General features: G+C 51.7%; 2 protein-coding genes across 2 annotated transcripts; both read left to right on the top strand.

Moving 5' to 3' along the window:
- Window positions 1-266: 266 nt before the first annotated feature.
- Window positions 267-14,064, top strand: LOC122366979. Its single transcript, XM_043339711.1, has 5 exons — window positions 267-945; window positions 11,577-11,795; window positions 12,135-12,369; window positions 12,694-12,878; window positions 13,203-14,064. The coding sequence occupies exons 1-5, from the start codon at window positions 425-427 to the stop codon at window positions 13,573-13,575; spliced, it is 1,533 nt and encodes a 510-aa protein (XP_043195646.1). The 5' UTR covers window positions 267-424; the 3' UTR covers window positions 13,576-14,064.
- A 723-nt stretch (window positions 14,065-14,787) lies between these two features.
- On the top strand, window positions 14,788-23,336 carry LOC122366980 (glutamate receptor ionotropic, kainate 2-like). The gene is made up of 4 exons (XM_043339713.1): window positions 14,788-15,511; window positions 16,379-16,482; window positions 20,601-21,168; window positions 21,849-23,336. Exons 1-4 carry the CDS (start codon window positions 15,407-15,409, stop codon window positions 22,509-22,511), a joined length of 1,440 nt encoding a protein of 479 aa, XP_043195648.1. The 5' UTR covers window positions 14,788-15,406; the 3' UTR covers window positions 22,512-23,336.
- The last annotated feature ends 514 nt before the right edge of the window (window positions 23,337-23,850 follow it).

A 23,850-nucleotide genomic window follows, 5' to 3' on the forward strand; every position in this document is an offset into this window, starting at 1 on the left:
CTGAGCGCCTCCATCCTCCGGCAGGGTCCTGTGGCGGCTCCGTGTGCCGTGCTCTCGCCGCCGCGGGCTGGGAGCTGTGGCGGACCTCCGGCAGCCCCTCCCACCGGCGCCGGGCGCTCCGCAAGGCCAGCCCGCCGGCCGCTGCGCCGGGCCGGACGGGCCGCGCCGGGCGTTTTTGCCTCGCCCTCGGCTACCGGCGCGCTCCCGCCGCGGCCTCCATCCGCCGGACGGCGCCCGCGGCACCTTTCACCGGCTCCACCAATCACCGGCCGCCTCTCATCGCGCCGGCCAATCGGCGGGCGCGGTTCAGCCGCCGCCGGCCGGCGCCAGACGCGGTCGGCAGGACGGATCGCCCGGGGCGTTCGCGGCGCTCGCGGGGGCGGCCGGCGCGGCGCGCGGCCGCAAACCCGCGCGTGCCGTCACCATGGACGCTGGCGAACAGGAGACGGCACCCGTGGAGCCTGTGCGCGCCGCGCCGCGGCGCCCCTCGGAGAAGTTCACGGCAGCAATGCGCACGTTTCTGCTATCCCAGGTGATGGAGCGCTGGTCCGTGGTGACCGACGTGCGGATCGACGACCGAGCCGTCTACAGCAAGCGGCGTGCCTGGACCGAGATTGCCGCCCAGTTCGGACAGCGCTTCCCGGGCAGCGGCAAGACGGTGCAGCAGCTGAAGGATCTGTGGAAGCGGCACAGCATCCAGTTCCGGCGCGAGAGTCGCGAGGAGTTGGCGCTGGAGGAAGCCACCGACAGCGCCGTGCCTAACGAGCTCATGTTCCAGAAGCTGCTGGAGTGGCTGGAGTCGAACCCGGGCGAGGAGGGCGGCGGGGTCCCGGACAGAGCGCCGCCGGTCGACGAAGGGGAGCCGGAGCCCAAGGAGCCTCGTCGGACTGAGGAGGCTGTCGAGAAGGTCGAGGTCAAAGACGAGCCGCCCTCCACACCGCCCAGGTAGGCCTCAGCTGGGGACGGTCCGTGATCAATGGGAGGGGGGGGTGGATTGGTGACGTCAAGTTTGGCTTGTATCCCTCAGTAGGCATGCATACGCTTAATGACGACATGCATCGTTTCCTTGAGCTGTTTACTGCCCCGCCCACTTTTGAAAAAAGCTGTGAAGTCACGTCAACGTCACTCAAAAGAAGGAATCGGTTAGCGGAGAAGTGTACCTTCCGTTTTGGTCCATTTCGATATTCATTATTTGAACCATATTCCGTCTAAATGTCGAACGTATCCACCCTTTGGTGCTGAAAGGTGGGGCCATACTATCTTTTGGCCCCACCTTTCAGATCGAGCAAAAGTTCTAGAAAAGCTTTTCGTATGTTTCATTTTCTTTCTTGCGCCATCAAAGGACGTAAATTTCACTCATGAGTGGGCTCAGTTTCGCATTCTGTCAATTTGGCGGTCAGCGTCGCTGGCACCGGTTCACGAGTATGGCCGGATCTTATATGGAATATCAGCGTGGGTTTACTTGAGGCTCTCGTAGGCCCAGCAATGGCTGGCATGAGACCCTCTTCGGCAGTGATGGGTGGGCCCTGCTAAAGGAGATTGGCTCTAAGACACTAAAGTAAGACCTCATGGGTTGGTGCTGTGCACCTCAGAAGCCCGGTGGTGACGCCGTATGCCGGCTTGGTTTCTTAAGGATTAGCGTGGGAACTCCGGGGCCTGCATAGAGTTTGCATGAGCTAGTATGTAATCTCAGAGGCATGTGTGTAATGTGTACACAGTGGCGGTCGCGGGGGGGGGGGCATCAGGGCCATGCCCCCCAAAGGTCAATAAAGGGGGCCATCATATTATTTGCCCCCCCCCCCCTCAAACAACCAATGGGCCCCCATATAGGTGTATGGGGCCCTGGCAATTATTTGATCGTCACGAGGCTAAAAAAAACCCACATCCAGCTATTAATATAGCTCCCACACCGGTCTTTGAGCGTCCTACACTGACCTCTGAGGGAACTTCAGTGGCGGTCAAGCGCCCACGTTGACCGCTAAGAGCCTACATCAACCTCTGAGACCCCACATCTGGCCTATGAGGGCCCCTAACCGGCCTCAGGGGTCCCAACCGGCGTCTGAGGGTCTCACACCGGTCTCTGGTGGCCTTATTTCTGTCTGTGGTGTCCCAAGACGAACCTTTAGGTGCCAATGAGGGCCCCGCACTGGCTGCTGAAGACCCGGTGCCGGCCTCTAAGGGCCTGCATTGGCCTCTGAGGAGGGCCCATCTTGGCCTTTGAGGGCCCTCTGCTGGCCTCTGGGGTCCAACGACGGCTCATGCCGGTCTTTTAGGGCCCCACGCTGACCTCTGAGGGCCCATGTTGGCCTGTAATGACCCACATTAGCCTCTGAGAGCCCAACTCGGTCACTGATTGTCTCAAACTACTGGCCTTTATAGTTTGCAGGCCCTGTACTGGTCTCTGAGGGCCCTAAACTGGCCTCTACGTGAAAACATACATGGGTGGGTTTCTGAAGATCAGAGGGCTCACGCAGTCTCCGGCACAGCCTTACGTTGGTCCTGATCGAGATTACTTTACGTCCTGATGGTCCGGCGCAGATTCCCTCATATTTCGACGTCGGGACCCCATGAGCCGGTGTGGGTCCTGGGGCTGGCAGAGACTGATGAAGTCCTTAGGGCTCAGGGCCAGTCTTTTTAGCAGTAAGACTAGGCAGGTTGAGTGAGCCCCAATAGAGCCGTTGCGAAGCCCCGCAGGAGTCGCGCGCGGCCCTCAGATGCCAATTTTGAAAGCTCGGAACCTGTGGGGGGTCTCCAGAGGTCGGTGTACCTACTCTCTCCCGCCGCCACATAACTAGGTATGTTACCTATATGGGTAAATGTCATAGTCTGAAAATGCTCTCTGGGTTTCACATGCTTGTTCAAAGCAAGAGGTATCTGTACTTTTCCGAATTGTTTTATAGTGGTAAGGTCATGAATCCGCGTGCCTGACCTTCCAGCATACCTATGCTACACCGATCCGTCGTCATGGTGCAGTGGCCCGACCGGTGGAAGCACCGTGGGACGGGAAATGGAACTGGTGATTTTGCCTTAAATTGAGCTTAAAGATTTCACGCAAGAATCAGATGGATGAAGCATAAGTAATGCCAACTGCATGGCACCTCGTGGACGTAAAAAATTAGCCGATCACCCCCCCCCCCCCCTCCCGGTGACGGACAAATGTTATGTCCCGCGAGTGTGACTTTGGCCCCCCCTTTTGCTAGCGGCTGCGACCGCCAGTGTGATCGGGACGTTTCACGGGTTACGTTAGATTGCCGTATTTCCAAACCGGCTCCTACTGTCCGTTCGGCCTAAGTCACGAGTAAATTCAATAAGCGACTTTTAGATATTCGTGATCCACGCAGCGTTCACCAGCCGGACGATATGACCCGCAGTATGGACCGGTCGGTGCAATAAATCAAACTGATCGGAGCCTACACATCTGATCGGGGTCTACCAAGCGCCACCCTCAAAAATCATATTTGTTGCATGCAGCTGTCAGTTAGATGCCATGGGCCTCGTCATGTCAATGTTTTTTTACCATCTTCGGAAAGAAGTGCACATAATTGAGCGCAAACTGCGGTGCCTTGGATAGCAATTGTACCGATTCAAAACGACGGGTTTGCGCCAGAGACCATAGCCCATACCGTATTCGAGTCGGGCCTATACCTACCTATCACTCAGAAGACGGCTTTATCGGAACGCTGAAAATGTGACGTGACGTGGTTATACGAATCTTCTCATCAAAATGACCCTTATCGACCGTGCATCAAACCTTTTTTACGTTTATTATATTTTACCCAAATGTCGTGCATACTTAAGGAATGGTTTGGTAGGAATATGATGGAAATTCCTACCCTTGACTCCGCATTGCACGGGTAATAACCCGTTGCGACATGTTTGGTAAAACCCCGGTCAGTGCAGGCCGCAGGGGCACCGCTCGCCGACCGGCCAGCCCGGCCGCCTCTGAGGCCTCCCTCCGGTGGTCACTGCGGAGTGCGGGCGCGTGTTGGACCGGCTCCGGCCGGCGCCCGGCGCCCGCCCGCCCGCGCCCTGCGGAGCTGCCCTGACGTCACCGCCGCGCTGCCGCTGGCGGCCGCACCTGACGGCCGCCGCCGCCGCCGCGGACGATGACGCCGTCAGCGCCGGCGGCGCGTCTGGATGCCGGCCGTCGTGGTCGGACCGCCGGCGGGACCCGCCCACGGCGGTGGCCGGGCAGATGCTAGCTGCGGCTGGACGGACGGCGGGCACTGGTGGCTGGTGGGCACAGAGGCCGCAGATGTGGGCTCCCGCTGCGATAGGTCCCTTCCTTTCCCGTGTGTCGGTGTCTGGTGTCGTGGGGGGGGGAGGGGAGGGGGGGGGGGGGGGTGGTAATGCCCGCACATAGTCTGTGCCGAACACAGAATAGAGCGGTTATCTGCCATCAGATGTCCCGCCATCGTAAGCGCCATATGACCTCGCGAGTCGCGAAGGGACCATCATATGTTCATGATATTCATCCGTATTGGCATTATAATGTTAGTGCTTCTGTCGTCTGGGATGTGTGTAGCAAGCAAAGTTAAAAGTTTTGAAACGTCTCTGGCCCCGCCGCCCCAGGATGTTAAAGGGACCCTCCCACCTTCAAAAAAGTTAATGAATTGGCATAAAAGTGATGTAGCGTGAATCACAAAGAGCGAAAATGAACATCTACCAAATTTTACCGGAAAATATTCACCCGTTTTCGAGATATAAGACTTTTATTTTTGTTTACTTTTTGGGAAATCCGCTGTTTCTATGACGTCACATAAAGGTTTTCTTTACGTCGGCATTTGGAAGCAATAGTTTGGTATCAAAGTGCGACAGATATTGCGCGAATGACGCGTTTATCTTAACAAGGTCAATATATGATGGCCAATAAAGGATTCCAGGACAATTCTTATGGCATTTCTTCGTATCGCAATTCTTCGTCTGCAAATCTTCGTCAGGGCATTTATTCGTACCTATCGCATTACTTTGTCTCGCACCAGGGTATATGAAAAACGGCTCGCATTTCTTCTTCAACGCAAATATATGCAAGAGTAAGCATTGAGGGACAAATAAATGCACCGACGAAGATTTGTAGACGAAGAAATGCGGACGAAAAATTGTGCTACGAAGAAATGTCATGCGAGGATTCGTTCGGGTACCATGACGGTGATTTCAAAGTCAAGGTTCACAGCTGATCTGCTAAATCAAGCCAAGAATCCAAACTATCAAAAAACTATAAATATTTGTTTGTCTGTCACAGAGGTCTCAAGCAATATAAGGTTGACATATGTTGAATCAAAAATCTACTGCCACAACTCACATCTCCTGCCTTAGTTTATCATTGTTGTTTTAACTTGCTTTCAAGAGAAACAGAAGGCAGAAGCCAGTATCTGATATCACTTCAGATGATTGTTTCAAGATCTGAGTTCAAATGGAAATAAAAGCAAGCTCAAGATGAAACAGGGATTATTGCTGTTAAAGTAGTTTGGCCATGATACAACAAGCACATAAATCATTAGCCAAATCAAATACTGGTTGGTTTGTCAAGATGTTTGTTGTCTGTCGTCTGTCGAGCTGCTATGAACACTGAACGCTCTCACTCTTACTTTAAAGATAGTAGTTTAAGTTGAATGGTAGTGAGCTGTAATTAGACAAAGCAGCTATTCAGTGCTCACATCAAGCCAGGCTAGGAAATGGCATCAACTGTGGTGGGAGGAAGCAGGTTCGGCAGCCCTATGTTGTAAACTTCTGTTATGCCTTGTGTTTGATCAACTGATGTTTTCTGCTCTGTTTTGTGCAGTGATAGTAGCAGGTAACTGCATGCTTGTCAAATTATGTGAATAAACGAAATCATAACATTGCATTTTTCTCTCCATGCAAGGAACAAGTAAGATGTTGTAGAAAATGTAATAGAGGGCTGCATTGCTGATTTTGCACTTTATCAGAGCTTTATTTAGAATTGCTTTCCTGAAAGCTACACACAGGCCACAGTGCTGAAATTCACAATGTCATAGCTTTTGGCAGAAAAAAGAAAAGACTTACCCAGGTAAAATTGGCTGAAAGTATGGCAGAGCAGGTCTTGATGCGTATGCCCATCCGTGTGCTTGCCGAAGCCGAACTGACTGCAACACATTTAACTCTGACCCACCATGGTGGCTGGCATATCCTGAACTTTCACCACTCTAAACAAGACAACTTTCAGCCCTCAGCATTGTATTAAAACACTGTACAAAACACTCAAAATTTGTTTCAGTGCCATCCACAGACAACATCAGTCGCCATTCACCAGGCCAGTAAAAACAGAATAGATAATAGCTTCAAACCCATGTAGTCAGAGTTACTAGGTCTGCACCTCAAAACAAAATCCAGGTGACAATGACATTCACCACGCCAGTAAAAAACAGGTACTTAGGTAACATAACAGCTTCAAATCTGGTAACATGTTGGTCGGACTTTACGCTACCATATTTACATGGAATAATATGATACCAAACAATAGTGCAACCATTCTGGATAACAAAAGTGTATGATAGAATTAATTTAGAAAACTTTGGCAGCATGATTTACGAGCACAGGCAGGTGTTACCTACCAGCCTTCTCAATGCTCGTAAAACCAACATTGTAGTTTTGATTTTACCTTACATGATAACACACTTGGCTGCAATGGCACATTTAATTTAATACTGTGAAAAGACCAGTTATAACCACTTCACAAGCACAATTGCACCTCATGCCGACATCCTTTTCCAAAGACAGTCAGCAGCGTCTTTCGTCAAAACTGGATGATCAATCCCCTTTCAACTGTAAACATCAAAAATATTTCTTCATGGTGTGATCTCCATATGGAAACCTTGCAGGAAAAGAATTAATGTCAATTGTCAGCTCTTCAAAATTTCTTTGGACTTTAACTTGGAGTACCATATCCAGTTTGCTTTGATATTTTGTTTTTTATTCCATGTTGAAGTTGAACACCAAGCTCCAGATATAGCAGGCAGCTTGATCATCTTCGGCCTTGGTATAATATCAGTCCAAGTTCCAGTGGTGGGTATCTTCTAATATTCAAATTAAAATGAAAAGCAATAGGCTTTCTCAGCGCCGACGACGGATTTCACGTTGATAAAAAAGGGAGCTCAAGGTCAGCAAAACTCGGGTTCAAGGAATGGCGGGCGTTGAAATGACTGCTGACGTCATCAAGAAACCGCTAATGGTTAAGAGATAGGGACTAAGCTGGTCCCACCCTGCAAGTAAAGGGAAGAAATTTCTTGAACACCATAAAGCTGCGGGGGTTGCGACCAGGATAAATGGTGGTTTCTGAGCCTGGCCGCAAACTTGGCTATCTCAACTCAAAACTAATGTTAAGGTGGGATGGTCCCTTTAAAGGGACCCTCCCACCTTCAAAAAAGTTAATGAATTGGCATAAAAGTGATGTAGCGTGAATCACAAAGAGCGAAAATGAACATCTACCAAATTTTACCGGAAAATATTCACCCGTTTTCGAGATATAAGACTTTTATTTTTGTTTACTTTTTGGGAAATCCGCTGTTTCTATGACGTCACATAAAGGTTTTCTTTACGTCGGCATTTGGAAGCAATAGTTTGGTATCAAAGTGCGACAGATATTGCGCGAATGACGCGTTTATCTTAACAAGGTCAATATATGATGGCCAATAAAGGATTCCAGGACAATTCTTATGGCATTTCTTCGTATCGCAATTCTTCGTCTGCAAATCTTCGTCAGGGCATTTATTCGTACCTATCGCATTACTTTGTCTCGCACCAGGGTATATGAAAAACGGCTCGCATTTCTTCTTCAACGCAAATATATGCAAGAGTAAGCATTGAGGGACAAATAAATGCACCGACGAAGATTTGTAGACGAAGAAATGCGGACGAAAAATTGTGCTACGAAGAAATGTCATGCGAGGATTCGTTCGGGTACCATGACGGTGATTTCAAAGTCAAGGTTCACAGCTGATCTGCTAAATCAAGCCAAGAATCCAAACTATCAAAAAACTATAAATATTTGTTTGTCTGTCACAGAGGTCTCAAGCAATATAAGGTTGACATATGTTGAATCAAAAATCTACTGCCACAACTCACATCTCCTGCCTTAGTTTATCATTGTTGTTTTAACTTGCTTTCAAGAGAAACAGAAGGCAGAAGCCAGTATCTGATATCACTTCAGATGATTGTTTCAAGATCTGAGTTCAAATGGAAATAAAAGCAAGCTCAAGATGAAACAGGGATTATTGCTGTTAAAGTAGTTTGGCCATGATACAACAAGCACATAAATCATTAGCCAAATCAAATACTGGTTGGTTTGTCAAGATGTTTGTTGTCTGTCGTCTGTCGAGCTGCTATGAACACTGAACGCTCTCACTCTTACTTTAAAGATAGTAGTTTAAGTTGAATGGTAGTGAGCTGTAATTAGACAAAGCAGCTATTCAGTGCTCACATCAAGCCAGGCTAGGAAATGGCATCAACTGTGGTGGGAGGAAGCAGGTTCGGCAGCCCTATGTTGTAAACTTCTGTTATGCCTTGTGTTTGATCAACTGATGTTTTCTGCTCTGTTTTGTGCAGTGATAGTAGCAGGTAACTGCATGCTTGTCAAATTATGTGAATAAACGAAATCATAACATTGCATTTTTCTCTCCATGCAAGGAACAAGTAAGATGTTGTAGAAAATGTAATAGAGGGCTGCATTGCTGATTTTGCACTTTATCAGAGCTTTATTTAGAATTGCTTTCCTGAAAGCTACACACAGGCCACAGTGCTGAAATTCACAATGTCATAGCTTTTGGCAGAAAAAAGAAAAGACTTACCCAGGTAAAATTGGCTGAAAGTATGGCAGAGCAGGTCTTGATGCGTATGCCCATCCGTGTGCTTGCCGAAGCCGAACTGACTGCAACACATTTAACTCTGACCCACCATGGTGGCTGGCATATCCTGAACTTTCACCACTCTAAACAAGACAACTTTCAGCCCTCAGCATTGTATTAAAACACTGTACAAAACACTCAAAATTTGTTTCAGTGCCATCCACAGACAACATCAGTCGCCATTCACCAGGCCAGTAAAAACAGAATAGATAATAGCTTCAAACCCATGTAGTCAGAGTTACTAGGTCTGCACCTCAAAACAAAATCCAGGTGACAATGACATTCACCACGCCAGTAAAAAACAGGTACTTAGGTAACATAACAGCTTCAAATCTGGTAACATGTTGGTCGGACTTTACGCTACCATATTTACATGGAATAATATGATACCAAACAATAGTGCAACCATTCTGGATAACAAAAGTGTATGATAGAATTAATTTAGAAAACTTTGGCAGCATGATTTACGAGCACAGGCAGGTGTTACCTACCAGCCTTCTCAATGCTCGTAAAACCAACATTGTAGTTTTGATTTTACCTTACATGATAACACACTTGGCTGCAATGGCACATTTAATTTAATACTGTGAAAAGACCAGTTATAACCACTTCACAAGCACAATTGCACCTCATGCCGACATCCTTTTCCAAAGACAGTCAGCAGCGTCTTTCGTCAAAACTGGATGATCAATCCCCTTTCAACTGTAAACATCAAAAATATTTCTTCATGGTGTGATCTCCATATGGAAACCTTGCAGGAAAAGAATTAATGTCAATTGTCAGCTCTTCAAAATTTCTTTGGACTTTAACTTGGAGTACCATATCCAGTTTGCTTTGATATTTTGTTTTTTATTCCATGTTGAAGTTGAACACCAAGCTCCAGATATAGCAGGCAGCTTGATCATCTTCGGCCTTGGTATAATATCAGTCCAAGTTCCAGTGGTGGGTATCTTCTAATATTCAAATTAAAATGAAAAGCAATAGGCTTTCTCAGCGCCGACGACGGATTTCACGTTGATAAAAAAGGGAGCTCAAGGTCAGCAAAACTCGGGTTCAAGGAATGGCGGGCGTTGAAATGACTGCTGACGTCATCAAGAAACCGCTAATGGTTAAGAGATAGGGACTAAGCTGGTCCCACCCTGCAAGTAAAGGGAAGAAATTTCTTGAACACCATAAAGCTGCGGGGGTTGCGACCAGGATAAATGGTGGTTTCTGAGCCTGGCCGCAAACTTGGCTATCTCAACTCAAAACTAATGTTAAGGTGGGATGGTCCCTTTAATTCAAAACAGAAACACATTTCCGAAAGTAGGTACCTGATTGCATTCATTTGTTTTCTGCTGTTGAATGGAGATTAAACTCCTGAGCCAGCACGTGGTTTCTTCATATTTTCCATCCCTGGTTTGTCCCTGTCCCAGTGGTCAGCACCGCTCAATGCTCATCATCCCCACCCCAGCCCGCACCCGGGCCCTCCCCAGCACCTTTCCGCCGTCTCCCGGCACCGCTGTGCCGTCTCCCGGCACCGCCCGCGCCCGGCGCCGCGGGCGACTGACTGACCGCCGCCGTCCGGTCCGGTGCCTACCGGACGGTCGGGTGTCCGGTCGGGCCGGTCGGTCGCCGGTCGGTGGGCGCCGGGCTGCCGGCGGCCAGTCGACAGACCGGAGCCGGTCCGGGCCGGCCGGCTGGCGTCCAGACCCCCCCCCCCCCCTCTGAACGATCACCGCCGGTCACCGAGCCACCGACGGGGGAACGGCCGGCGACCACTGATCTCTGCTGAAACTGGATCCGGACGGGGAGCTGTCCCTATTTTGGGCAGGTGGACTAGCTGGGATATGGGGACGGGGTGTGGACACGGGCTCGGCTGACTGGTAGCGTTTGAAATGAGGACAGGCAATGTTGCCGTGCAAAGGCAAAAACGCTTACGTCGGGCTTTGTTCTTACGGCAGAATGGTCGCCATCCTCTTCAAACACAGCGGCGCCGAGACGTTTCCCTTTAGGCTATCCTGAGCCCTCCACTGTTCCCTGATCCCGGGACGCACAGCGGCAGGATATCACGTCGATAGCCCCGTCGGACCGGCTGGCCGGTAGCGTTCGGCAGACCTCGGGGCCCTCATTGGCTATACATGACATTCAGCGCTGGCCGGTTGGCCATCCGGCAATCGGCATGCACGGATAGACTGATCGGGAGGGGGAGGGGGAAGCGGAGCGGGACGTATGCTCAGCTAAGTATGTCCATCCGAGGGCGATCAACCGGTCCGACGGCCGACGCATCGGTCAGACTTAACGACTGAAGTCACGTACTCGATTCATGGTCTATACCGTTCACTGACAGGTTCTGTTCTTTATATCTGATATGGCCTGACCTGACCTGCGTGCGGTCCTGGCTCAGTTCTTCTACATAGCCCTGACCTGACCTGACGTGTGTTTTGACTGTTTCTTACCCACTTTGCCCTGATAAGTGAGTTGTGCACACTCGGGACAGCTTCAACCGAGACCATTGCTCCCGTACGCCTCACCCTGACCTGACCTAACCTGACGTGCCTGATTCCACTGTTGCCTTCACTCTGCCCTGATTTGTGCCGACAGTTTTAAGCCCTGACCACTGCTTCTCCCTACCCCGCCCCGCCATTGACACTAGAGACCTGTTTACCGTACCCTACCCCTACCCCTCCCTGACCTCTCCGCTCACTCGCCCCCCCCCCCCCTCTCCGTCCTCAGGGTGGACACGCCGTCCGCCGACTCCGGCGGCTCGGCAGAGGAGGCCGCCGGCCGACGATCAGCCGAGATCCTCTCCAGCGCCGACAAACACTACCTCATCATGCAGTGTTTCCGGGCTTACGACATCATCGGCAGCACCCGGCTCGACTCTCCGGCACTCCGGCAGAAGCGGAAGACCTGGGTGGAGATCTGCACAGAGTACAACCGCAAGTTTGGCAGGTCGGTGACAGACGCCATTTCGCTAGGAATAGATGGTAGCATTTGTTGTGAATAAATAAAACATGGGTAAACGTAGACGGTGCTCATTGTGTCTGGATTGACCTAAGCCCATTAGTCAATCAATTCAATAAACCAACTCAGTTGAAAACAAATGTTGTTACGTTGGTACTTTCGGGACGGAGGATTCCGGCCCCGCTGTGCCGAGGTTCATGTGCATTGTGCAACGCTCTACGTCCTCTCACTGCTCACCCTACCTGACGCCCATATCTTGCCTGACGTCACGTCATCCATTCGACGTGATACAACCCCTGCTTGACGCCATACTACGGTCCCCGACAGGAACCTGGGCATCAGCACGGTGAAGGGCGTGTGGCGGCGCTTCGTGAAGCAGCGCAAGGACGACCTGATGAAGACGCTGAAGCTGCGGAACAAGGAGGAGGTGACGGAGGACGCCCTGCTCGAGGACATGAAGGCGTTCCTCTCCAGCTACCGGGAGGCCCACGGGGTAGAAGAGAGCGACGACGTGCCGCTCTACAAACGCATCAGGGCTGACGTGGAGGAGAGGCCGCTGACGGTACGCCGCTGGATGGGCAGGGTGCTCAATGAACTTCCGTGGAGGAGGGGGGGGGAGGGCATGGGCGAAAAGAGCGTCGATCGGCTCCACTATGGGTTTAAGAACGTTCCTTCGCGAGATTTTTATCGTTTCGCTTAATGATGAAAGTTTTCATGTGATGGACATTTCGGAAAAGGCGTAATAGCTATTACTGGCAATTCTTTATCGATACCTTTTCGACTTTTTTAACCGATTTCCCCTCGAATTCATTGGAAGACATTTGAATTCATTGTTAACGCCCACAACACTAGAGGCACTAACCTACTACATCCTCTCTGACCTCAGGCGAGCCACCGGTCTCAGCGAATGTCGCCTGAGCAGATTCTAAACCAGCTGCGGCGGCTGACGCCGGCGCCACCTCCGCTGCGCGCCGCGAACGGTGCTGCCGCCATGCGGCGACGGCCGACAACTCCGTCCGATGAGCCGGACGAGGGTCTGATGTCCGAGGAGGAAGAAACGGCCGAGGGGAGGTGAGACCAACAAACTCTGTTCCAATGCTGCCTTCCAATGCATGAATCATAGCCCTCAGGTACTTAATTACATGCATCCGTTATTGATGAACCTGAATCATTTTATCGAGCAGTCCGTGGAATGCTCATAACAACCTTTAAAACGGAAAATACGATATGTGGCGCAAACACCATCAAAGTAAAATTGCCTAACGACGTTAATAGAATCATAAAACGGTAATGACAAAGTGTCGTAAAAAAAGATAAAAATGGATCAAAGGTCAGCATACCTGGCTTCCTGGCCGGTCCCCGAAATCTCGACTGACCCAGTCCCATCCTCCGCAGTATGCTGGATCCCCGGGACCGTCTGGGCTGTGACGTCAGTATTACTATGGTGGAGCCGGAGAGCCGGCCCCCGTCAGGCGGCGGCCGGCCCGCCTCTCCGTCCGCCCGGCCGGCGGCGGCGCCGACAGCGCCCCTGGCGGCGGCTCCCGGAGACACGCTCTCCGAGAAGCTGGAGAGGGACCGTCACCGGCTGCAGATGGAGCAGCTGCGCGAGCGGCACCAGCTGGAGCTGCGCCAGCTGCGAGAGAAACACCACTGGGAGGCAGAAAAGACGCGGCTCGAGGCCGAGATCCTGAGCATGCGCAGAGACTACTGGTGCCTGCTGCTGGATAGGTGCCGGGCGGGGGTGACGCCGCACCCCGCACAACTCTAAATGGAGGGGGACCCAGCACCCCGCACAGCTCTAAAGGAAGGAGTCCCGGCACCCCGCACAGCTGTGAGGGGCCAAGGGTTCCATCCAGCAGACCGATCAGCTCTGAGGAGGGCACACCCCACTGAACAGCTGTGCTAAGGAGACATGGGCCATGACACTGAGGTGTGTGGGATTGGGTCTTTCGTGCTGACTGTCGTTGCATGGTGCCTTTGGTTCTCACAGGGCTATTGGTTCGTGACTGTCTAAACTGCGTAATTATATATGGCTGTCTTCCTTTTCTCATATGTTGCTGTTGCTTGACGTTCGGTTGGTTGTGAATGACTGTGGGTTTCGTTTGCACGTTTAACAAGAATGTTATGTTCCGTTTGCTTGTGTTGGGTGAATTGATCGTGTTTTTACAATGCATACTGACTGCTGTTGATTCCCATGAGTTACTTGCTAATTGTGTACTAGATTGGTGTCTTTTTAAATAAACCGCACACATCTTGAGATCGAATCAGTTTTCGCAGCCCTCTTTAGATGTGATATTGAATATTGATATTATTTCTTCTATCTGCTGCATCAGCGCTGCTGACCAACTATGGGTGTCTTTTTATCATTGGAGCCTGAAGATTTGAGTCTCTAAGGCGTTCGATGCAGGGTTTTGATGGACCATGGTGGTACTTGAATTTACTACATTGCCCATAGAATAACTGGCGAGGTTGAAAAGGGATGTCGCTGAGTGTTGAAGAATTTGTCTCAGTATCGGGACACGCTTAGCTCACACGATTTGCACAAGGTTTATGCAACACTCATTAGCGTAGACTCTGCCTCTCTCAATCCATTCATCCAAACACTTCACATTGAATTGATAGCAAGCATCGATAAAAGGCCCAACATTCAACGAAAAACATAAATGACGCTTGAAAATATGTAATTCCCATTTCCCAACGGCCAACGCAACAAATTTCACGCACACTTGGCACAAATAGGAAAATGGCCAAGAAATCGATAGCAAATCAACAGACTTCACTATTTCTGCAGAGCTCACATTTCACATCAACATCGCGCTTGCTGTGAACGGCGAAGTCGTCAATCGACACGCACGGCGTTTATTACCTGGTGACGTTTTCATTGTCCTGGCTTTATCAGTGGCCCACTCGAAAACAGGCCTGTCATTGGCTGAGGCAGGGCGGAGTCGGCGCGGCGCACCTATGCCCTGGGGAGAGGGAGGGGCCGATTGTGCCCGCGCAGTGAGCCGCTGGACGGCCACTCGGGTGCAGCGCGCCAGGCAGCGCGCGGCTGGGACTGCCGGCAGTGCCGCCTGGTGGCCGCAGGTGCAACTACCGACGGCTGGCCGGAGGACGGAGGACGGAGCTCCCTGCTCCCGGACCCCCAGCTAAATGCTCCGCTGACGGAGCAGCAGAGAAGGAATCAGCGGGAGTCTGGAGACTCGTCCGAGAGCTCCGAACTGGTTTACATGAATGAGAACAGAGACCGTCTGACGATAAAGCGAAACTCCCGCGGGCCGGGAAAGAAATAACGCAGCACCAGCTTGAGGAAACGAGGCCATACTGAGTGGGGAAAAGACATAAACCGTCACAGCAAGAGAGCGATCTCTCCCTACGATGAAGATAGTCATTACCAAACGCTCGCAATTTTCTTCGGATTGAAACAAGTGTCACCGAGTGTCAGAGCCTCGAAGTCGACAATCTTGAGGTCCTAGGCCAGTCCCTGCACGTCTCTGAGCCCTAGTGTAGCGCCGGCGCCCGCTACTGACCGAGTCTGTGTATCCGTGTGCAGACAAATGGTGCGGTGTTGACGGTAGCGTCCGTTTCTCGCCGAGCTCGCGATGACGTGCCCGGCCAGCCTGCAGTGTCTGGGCCCGGCCGAGTCACCACCACCACCGAGCGCCGCCCCGGAGGCGGTGACCACTCTGCGAGTACTCGTTGGAGAGGTGAGTCAAATGGCCGTCGAAAAAAAGCAACACCTATCGTAATCATTTAATCATTAATGTCCATCAAGCTCGGCGCCAGGGCCACGTAGCCAAACACTTAAACAGCGCTCTCATTGTTGTAATAAAGTCCTCTGGTGACGTTATTTTTAATGGCAAAAAAAAAAACATTTCACAGTTAAGATAGACATTTAAGCGAGGATTAGAATACCGTTTACCTACCACTTACTTCTCGCTGGTTTTTTTTTTTACCCACTAAATATAGGAATAAGAATATAACCTATCTCCTATACCTATATCTCCTATATATAACGTCACCAATAGGTATAGGGTCTAACCTATCTCCTATCTGCTATAACCTATCTCCGAGGGGTAGTCATCCGCCCACCCGCTCATTCCTTACAAAATGGGTCAAAACCCTGTCCGTAAGTGTCAAGGCCCATATGATCGTCAAAATCGCCATTAGCGTCATGCATATGACACCCGTACCGCACCCGAAATGCAACAGGCCCGTGCAGACTAACATTCTTCTCGATAGATGTCGCTAGTGTAAACGCCTGAAGTGATGCTGCACCGCATGGCAGCATACGCTTGCTATCTCTGATCCTAAATGGCAGCACTGACGACGCCTGCGGTTAGGCTGTGCCGCAGTGCTTAAAATGTGATTGCGGGAGGAAGTGGGCGACTGCCAGAGACGCTATTTTTTGCTGCTTTTACAACATTATTGTTAATCGTGACAAACGAGAGAAATGCAGACCAGTGTCTGTTTCTGCAGTCACGGTTTTCTCTACAGATAATGTTTGCATATCCCGTCGCCCGTCGATCCGCGCTCGCTCCTGAGGCTGACGTTGCGGGTTCGATTCCCGACAGGATCCGCCTTTTACGTACCACACTACTGGGCTGGACGGCAACGTCACCAGCGCCGGCTACGCCATCGACGTGCTCAAGGTTCTGGCCAAGGAGGTGGGCTTCAGGTGAGAGCCACTAGCCAGTCACACTTTGCCAATAAACTTCGTGTGTGTGTGTGTATGTGTGTGGGTTCGGTAGGGAGGGGAGAAGACGGCACGACTGGATGGAGGTTGGAGGGCTCTTTGGTCAAAGGTAGGAATGTAGATCAGCTTAAGTATATATCGGTCCGACCGACCGACGGATTCGGTCGTCAATCGGGCATTTGTCTATTGAGGTCAGAAATATTGCTTGCTTGAAAATAATAAGTGGAAAATGGAAATGTCGACAAAATCGATTGTAGATATGTGGAACGCATTATACTTTAGCAGGTCTAGCCTTATAAACCATTGAATTGGAGGAAATTTTTGTCAAGTTTCAGTCCAATAGGATGGAAGGTGAGGGTCGACACAAACGCATAGAAAATAGACACAGGGAAGAGGGTGGAGGGAAGGAACAATAGCCCTAGCCCCTAAGTTCCCTGACACTCTATGCCCGGCCCTTGCTGGATAACTGCTTTCGGCCAAATAGCCGACCGGATAAGCCTAGCTGGTGCATTGTATTGCGGTAATGGAACCGGTCCACTCAGATTGTTGGATGCCATGCCATCAGACCGCAACACAGCGATGCCCGCAGTCGCACGCGCCACGCACACGTGGCGTTCGATACGCACGTGATGTAGTGTCTGCCGCGACCTTCATAGTAAGCTGACCGAACACATTTCTGGGATACAGGGCTGTCACCACCGGGCTGCGCCAGTTACACTCCCGGCGAATACGAGCATTCGGTGACGTGGCGCAACTCGTTAAACGTTCCGGTCGGTATTGACAGTACTCCAATATAGGTATAAAGGAGCAGAGGCCGTGCTGGTAATCGAAAGGCTCCATAATCGCCTTTCCTGCGTCACAGCAAGGCACAAAGACGCACGACCACCTCGAGTAAATTAAGCACGACATGTCGGTACGGCGTTATTGGGGGAAGTCGGTTAGCTTCAGTGCGTGAGAGGGCACGCACCTGTACTTCTAAATTAACAACCACACGGGACCTTCATAGAAGCAGGTGACAATAGAATACAATGGAATAATGTGTGACATGGGCGGTTCGGTGCTGGTATTATCAGATTGATGAATGATGATGAATCGAAGTGCGGCGAGTTTCTACTATACAGGAAATGACGGCTAGGAAAGTAACCTACGGCACATTACTCGTTGTTTTATTGAGCATGACAAAGAAAGACATGAATGTAAATGCAATATTGTTTTCAGAAAAGATGAATGGTGATATTATCGTTTGGTAGAACCTGCATTGGGAGCACTTACTGTTCGTTTTTTTTCTTGCACCAATCGGTGAAGCTCTTTGTAGCCCAGGTTTGACCTCTCAAACACCGAACACGCATTATGTACCAGTAAAACGCCTTTTGGGCGAAGAACGAGCGAGGGAGATAGTGAGCCCTGCACGTGCGGAAGGGCGAGAGGGTGCTTCCAACGGGCTTGCGCAAAGCACCCTTCTAACCGGTCGCTAGCGGTGTGCCAAATTTGAACGCAATCGGCCCAGCCGTTCCTGAGATCTGGAAGCGGCATTCTGCACGTGCGCACGTGCAAACGGGGTCCAAAATGACTTTTGCACGGCACCCTACTAACTAGTCCCCAACCGTGTACCAAATTTGAGCGCAATCGGCCCAGCCGTTCTCGAGATCTGGAAACGCCCCCTGCACGTGCGCACGTGCAGTAGCACCCTAACCGCAACACATGGGAATGCATTGCCTGGTGGGTGCCTACCTGTATGCCAAGTTTCAGCGAAATCGCCCCAGTAATTACCGAGTTACTGAAATGGGAACAAATTTGGCACCTCTTATTGTTGTATTTTGCACGTGCACTGGAGGTGACCCACATGCTTCGAGAGTATCCTATTTTGGGTAGAAGGAATGCTGCTACCCTACAAAAATTACCGGAAGTCAATCGCCCAAGCGGTTGCTGAGATATGAGCCTCTCAAAATCACTACTTTTGCAAAACAGCTTGAACACCCTTGACTTTTCACGTGGCACGTGCCACGACGATCACAGAGATGTGTCAAAAGTAGTCAATTACGGGGTAGAAGGGATTGGGCTACCCAACAAAAAAGACCGCAGGCCAATCGGTCCAGCGGTTGCTGAGATATAAGCCTCTCAAAAGCGTTACAGGCCGGGACGGGCCGGGCCGTGCCGCTCATACTGAGATTTTTCCGTTATATTGAAAAGACTCACTTCACTCGCTGCGCTCGCTCGCTCGCTGCGCTCGCTCGCTCGTAATAACACCAGTAAAACGCCTTTTGGGCGAAGAACGAGCGAGCGAGATAGTGAGCCCTGCACGTGCGGAAAGGCGAGAGGGTACTTCCAACGGGCTTGTGCAAAGCACCCTTCTAACCGGTCGCTAGCGGTGTGCCAAATTTGAACGCAATCGGCCCAGCCGTTCCGGAGATCTGGAAGCGGCATTCTGCACGTGCGCACGTGCAAACGGGGTCCAAAATGACTTTTGCACAGCACCCTACTAACCGGTCCCCAACCGTGTACCAAATTTGAGCGCAATCGGCCCAGCCGTTCTCGAGATCTGGAAACGCCCACTGCACGTGCGCACGTGCAGTAGCACCCTAACCGCAACACATGGGAATGCATTGCCTGGTGGGTGCCTACCTGTATGACAAGTTTCAGCGAAATCGCCCCAGTAATTACCGAGTTACTGAAATGGGAACGAATTTGGCACCTCTTCTTTTTGTATTTTGAACGTGCAGTGGGGGTCACTCACATAGATCAAGAGTATCCGACCTTTGGTAGAAGGGATGCAGCTACCCTATAAAAATTACCGCAAGACAATCGCTCAAGCCGCTGCTGAGATATGGGCCTCTCAAAATCATTACTTTCGCAAAACTGCTTGAACACCCTTGACTTTTCACGTGGCACGTGCCACGACGGTCACTGAGATGTATCAAAAGTAGTCAATTACGGGGTAGAAGGGATGGGGCTACCCAGCAAAAAAGACCGCAGGCCAATCGGTCCAGCGGTTGCTGAGATATAAGCCTCTCAAAAGCGTTACAGGCAGGGCCGGGCCGGGCCGGGCTGGGCCGGGCCGGGCCGGGCCGGTCATACTGAGATTTTTCCGTTATATTGAAAAGACTTCGCTTCGCTCGCTGCGCTCGCTCGCTCGTAATAACTGAGAAACTGACGCAAACTATCTCCATCCACTCTCAGTGGATAAGAGTGACAGCGCAGTGCCTGTTATACCAGTAAAACGCCTTTTGGGCGAAGAACGAGCGAGCGAGATAGTGAGCCCTGCAGGCTGCACGTGCGGAAGGGCGAGAGGGTCTTTCCAACGGGCTTGCGCAAAGCACCCTTCTAACCGGTTGCTAGCGGTGTACCAAATTTGAACGCAATCGGCCCAGCAGTTCCTGAGATCTGGAAGCGGCATTCTGCACGTGCGCACGTGCAAACGGGGTCCAAACTGACTTTTGCACGGCACCCTACTAACTGGTCCCCAACCGTGTACCAAATTTGAGCGCAATCGGCCCAGCCGTTCTCGAGATCTGGAAGCGCCCCCTGCACGTGCGCACGTGCAGTAGCACCCAAGCCGCAACACATGGGAATGCATTGCCTGGTGGGTGCTTACCTGTATGCCAAGTTTCAGCGAAATCGCCCCAGTAATTACCGAGTTATTAAAATGGGAACAAAGTTGACACCTCTTATTGTTGTATTTTGCACGTGCACTGGGGGTGACCCACATGCATAGAGAGTATCCTATTTTTGGTAGAAGGGATGCAGCTACCTTACAAAAATTACCGCAAGACAATCGCCCAAGCGGCTGCTGAGATATAAGCCTCTCAAAATCACTACTTTTGCAAAACAGCTTGAACACCCTTGACTTTTCACGTGGCACGTGCCACGACGGTCACTGAGATGTATCAAAAGTAGTCAATTACGGGGTAGAAGGGATGGGGCTACCCAACAAAAAAGACCGCAGGCCAATCGGTCCAGCGGTTGCTGAGATATAAGCCTCTCAAAAGCGTTACAGGCCGGGCCGGGCCGGGCCGCTCATACTGAGATTTTTCCGTTATATTGAAAAGACTTCGCTTCGCTCGCTGCGCTCGCTCGCTCGTAAACACCCTCTTCACCGGCAGATACCAGCTGGAGTGGCTGCAGGGCACCCAGTTCGGCGTGCAGCTGGAGAACGGCAGCTGGACGGGCATGATCCGCCAGCTGCAGGACGGCGGCGCCGACCTGGCGCTCTCCTGGTTCGCGCTCAACCCCTCCCGACTCCAGGTGATGGACTTCCTCGACGAAGTGCCCATCCGCACTTACTGGAACGCGCTCTTCGTGCGCCAGACGTCCCGCTTCCAGACGGAGAGCATGCTGGGCGCGCTGACCAAGCCGCTGGGCGTGGACGTGTGGCTGTCCCTGCTGGCCACCCTGCTGGTGGTGTCGCTGGTGCTGTGGCTGGTGCTGCGCGCCAGCCGCTCCGAGCCGCCAGAGAGCCGGCGCGACTACAGCCCCGGCGCCTGCCTGCTCTCCATCTATGGCGGCTTCATGATGCAGGGCTACGTGCGCACGCCGGCGTCGGCGGCCGGCCGCATCGTGGTCATCAGCCACTGGGCCATGTGTATCATCGTGTACGCCACCTACACTGCTCAGCTGGCCTCGTTCCTGACCGCTACCAACGTCTCGCCGCTGCTCAGCTCAGTCGACCAGGTCAGTCGGGCAGACCGGCCGGTCGCCATTTCAGTGTCCTATGTCCGCGCGTAGCCCAACGCAAGGCGTCCATTTGATTATGGGTCATCCCCGACTTCGTCATTTGTAGCCATCAGGCACGAATGGTTCTCAAAGCGCCCACTACGGCACAACATGCGGCCTGAAATAATACCAAATTGACACGCGATACAGTGCTATACGGATGGCTCCTTCCATTGTCTACCGATCACATCGTCCGAATGTCGCTCTCCCACGCGACTTCCAACGACATTCCCATTTGCATGTTTGGCATTCGAGCTCAATATGGCGCAGGTGTACATCCTACCATCATGCTATTGTGACGCACGCCACGTTTCGCGCCAACTGGTTCACCCCGCCACATCATAGGCAATGAGCTAAAGTTGCGGTGAATTCGGGTGAAGGTCAATGTCAGGGCGGTCAGAGCTTCAATGAGCTGCCTGATGTACCGCTCTGGAATGCAGATGCTTCTATTGATATGGCATTGATGTCATACTAGGTGAGGAGAAAATTTACGCGGAAATTAGTTTATAGAGTAAGCGGAAATTAGTTTATGCCTAATTGCTTGTAGTCCCAAGCTCTCACACGGTTCCGCCCCCGGCGCTGACAGTTGATCCCATCCAGCCCCCACTCACTGACGCAGTCTCTCTTGCTGCCTCCAGGTAGCCACACAGACGCAGTACCCGCTGGTGGTGGACAAAACATCGGCCTCGGTGGAAGCGATGCGCCTCAGTTCAGACGCTGCCTACCGCGCGCTGTACCGGCGAATCATCCACAACGACAACGTGCTCGACATGTCTCTGATGGCCAGCCAGGGCCGTGACGTTGTGCCTGACGACGCCGTGCTCTATCTCGACTACGACCGGCTGGTGTACTACCTGCGAGAGCGCTCCTGTCTGTACCAGCCCGTGGTGGAGGTCAACTACAAGCACAACCCGGCGTACGTGGGCGCACGCCGCGGCCTGCCGCAGAAGCCGGCGCTGAACCGCGCCCTGCGCAAGATGACCGAGTCGGGTCTGCTGCAGCGGCTCTGGAAGCGGCACTTTGTCAGCAGTTTTGTCTGCGAGCAGGCGGCGGCGGCGCCGTCGCTGGGCGCCGACCAGCTGCAGGCCATCCTGCTGGTGGTGCCGTTCGGCACGGCGGCCGCGCTGCTCTGGGTGCTCGCCGAGTGCGGCTGGCGCCGGTGTCAGCCCAGACAGATCCCCTGGCCGCCGTCACCGCCAGCCGAGGACCTGGGCTGGCACCAGTACATCGACCCGTCAGCCCGGGCCGTCATCGGCCGGCGCCGCAACGCCTGGCACAGGGCCAACGGCAAGTTCGACTGACGCGGACGGGAGGACGAGCGGCGCGGCTAGCACAGGCGCTGAGAGGGAAAAGGGAGAACGGCCTGGCGAAAAAATATCTGATAGCCGCCGTGGGAGCTAGATAAGCGTCTTATGAACGCTGGCAACCTTCTGTGTTGGAGCGAACAGCACAAATGTACCTTCTGTAGAAATGTACCGTGTCACCTAGATCATTATCATATATCAGATAAAAGGATAGTGCCTAGACCTTAGATGGTACAAGCAGGCTGTGTGCAGATAACGAAAGTGTGAAGTACGAAAGGGAGACACGATATTTTTGGCCAGTTCTTTTCCCTTCTCGAGTCTCGACATTGTAGAGCTATATGGCAGACAGGTGTAGCTATTTTAGGGGAAAGGGGTTGCTATCTTCACTAGCCTTCCCTAAGACGGTTCAGATCTGGATCACTGGAATCACCAGTTCACCCTGTAGATAAGTAATTTAGCGGGAGCGAGTTCCAGCACTGGTGGCCTCTGTACGCCGCAAACCATCCGGTTTCGTGAACCAATCCCATGGAAGGTCGTAACATGTACGGGCGATTTCGTAGATCGTGTACCACATCATCTGCAGCTATCGAACGAGATTGGCACTGTCTTCAGAAACGCCGAACGGGGCACTTTGAGATCGATCAATGCTTCGTGAGGTCCGATCACCGATAGCCTAAACCGTCTTTAACGTTTAATGTCTAGCTAGGAAATGGTATGTTGTCATTGATATTAGACTAAGTGTCGTTCTCAGAAGCGGCAATCATTCAGTCCATGCAGTCCGTCCGTATCACCAATCGATAATACACGTTCTCACGAGCTGGATGTTCAGTAAATCGGTGATCACGTCGCTATCAATTGGCGAGTCTGTGGTCTTGGCGACATTAACCGATATTAATGGATGAGCTCAAATGAGCACCAGCGAAATGGAATGACCACTGCAAATGAACGCCCACCGGCAGTCGAGTTTCGGCAGCGAACTGGTCCTGTTGTAGCTACACTGCGCAGACAGCCGCCACGACATAGCCAGTGCCTCGCAGGACAATGGGGAAGCCTTCGTGCTGCTTTCTTCTGGATATTTTGATCTCAACAAGAATTTCAACAGAGCTTTCTTACACAGCACAGCCCAAATCTCTTGTTCACAAAGCACGAAGACTTTCACGAACTAGTAGTTATAATCGTATTATTGTTTGCGGGCCGTTCAGTAGGTCATTAGCCTCATCTACAAGAGCAGCTCAAACTTCAAATTGTCATAAAAATAAAATCAGTCGGGCAAAAACAGACATTGATTCCGGCGAATTTCATTATTCGTCCGGGAACTCAGTAGTATTCAGCTTGC

Source organism: Amphibalanus amphitrite, unplaced genomic scaffold (genome assembly GCF_019059575.1).
Source record: "Amphibalanus amphitrite isolate SeventyFive unplaced genomic scaffold, NRLGWU_Aamphi_draft 000842F_arrow, whole genome shotgun sequence".
In the NCBI taxonomy this organism is placed as follows: Eukaryota; Metazoa; Arthropoda; class Thecostraca; order Balanomorpha; family Balanidae; genus Amphibalanus; species Amphibalanus amphitrite.

Coding starts and splice junctions, on each gene's coding strand:
- LOC122366979 (XM_043339711.1), top strand. CDS start 425: ATGGACGCTGGCGAACAGGAGACGGCACCCGTGGAGCCTGTGCGCGCC. Junction 12,370..12,693: donor TGGAGGAGAGGCCGCTGACG/GTACGCCGCTGG, acceptor CTCTGACCTCAG/GCGAGCCACCGGTCTCAGCG. Junction 12,879..13,202: donor GAAGAAACGGCCGAGGGGAG/GTGAGACCAACA, acceptor CATCCTCCGCAG/TATGCTGGATCCCCGGGACC.
- LOC122366980 (XM_043339713.1), top strand. CDS start 15,407: ATGACGTGCCCGGCCAGCCTGCAGTGTCTGGGCCCGGCCGAGTCACCA. Junction 15,512..16,378: donor TGCGAGTACTCGTTGGAGAG/GTGAGTCAAATG, acceptor GATTCCCGACAG/GATCCGCCTTTTACGTACCA. Junction 16,483..20,600: donor GCCAAGGAGGTGGGCTTCAG/GTGAGAGCCACT, acceptor CTTCACCGGCAG/ATACCAGCTGGAGTGGCTGC.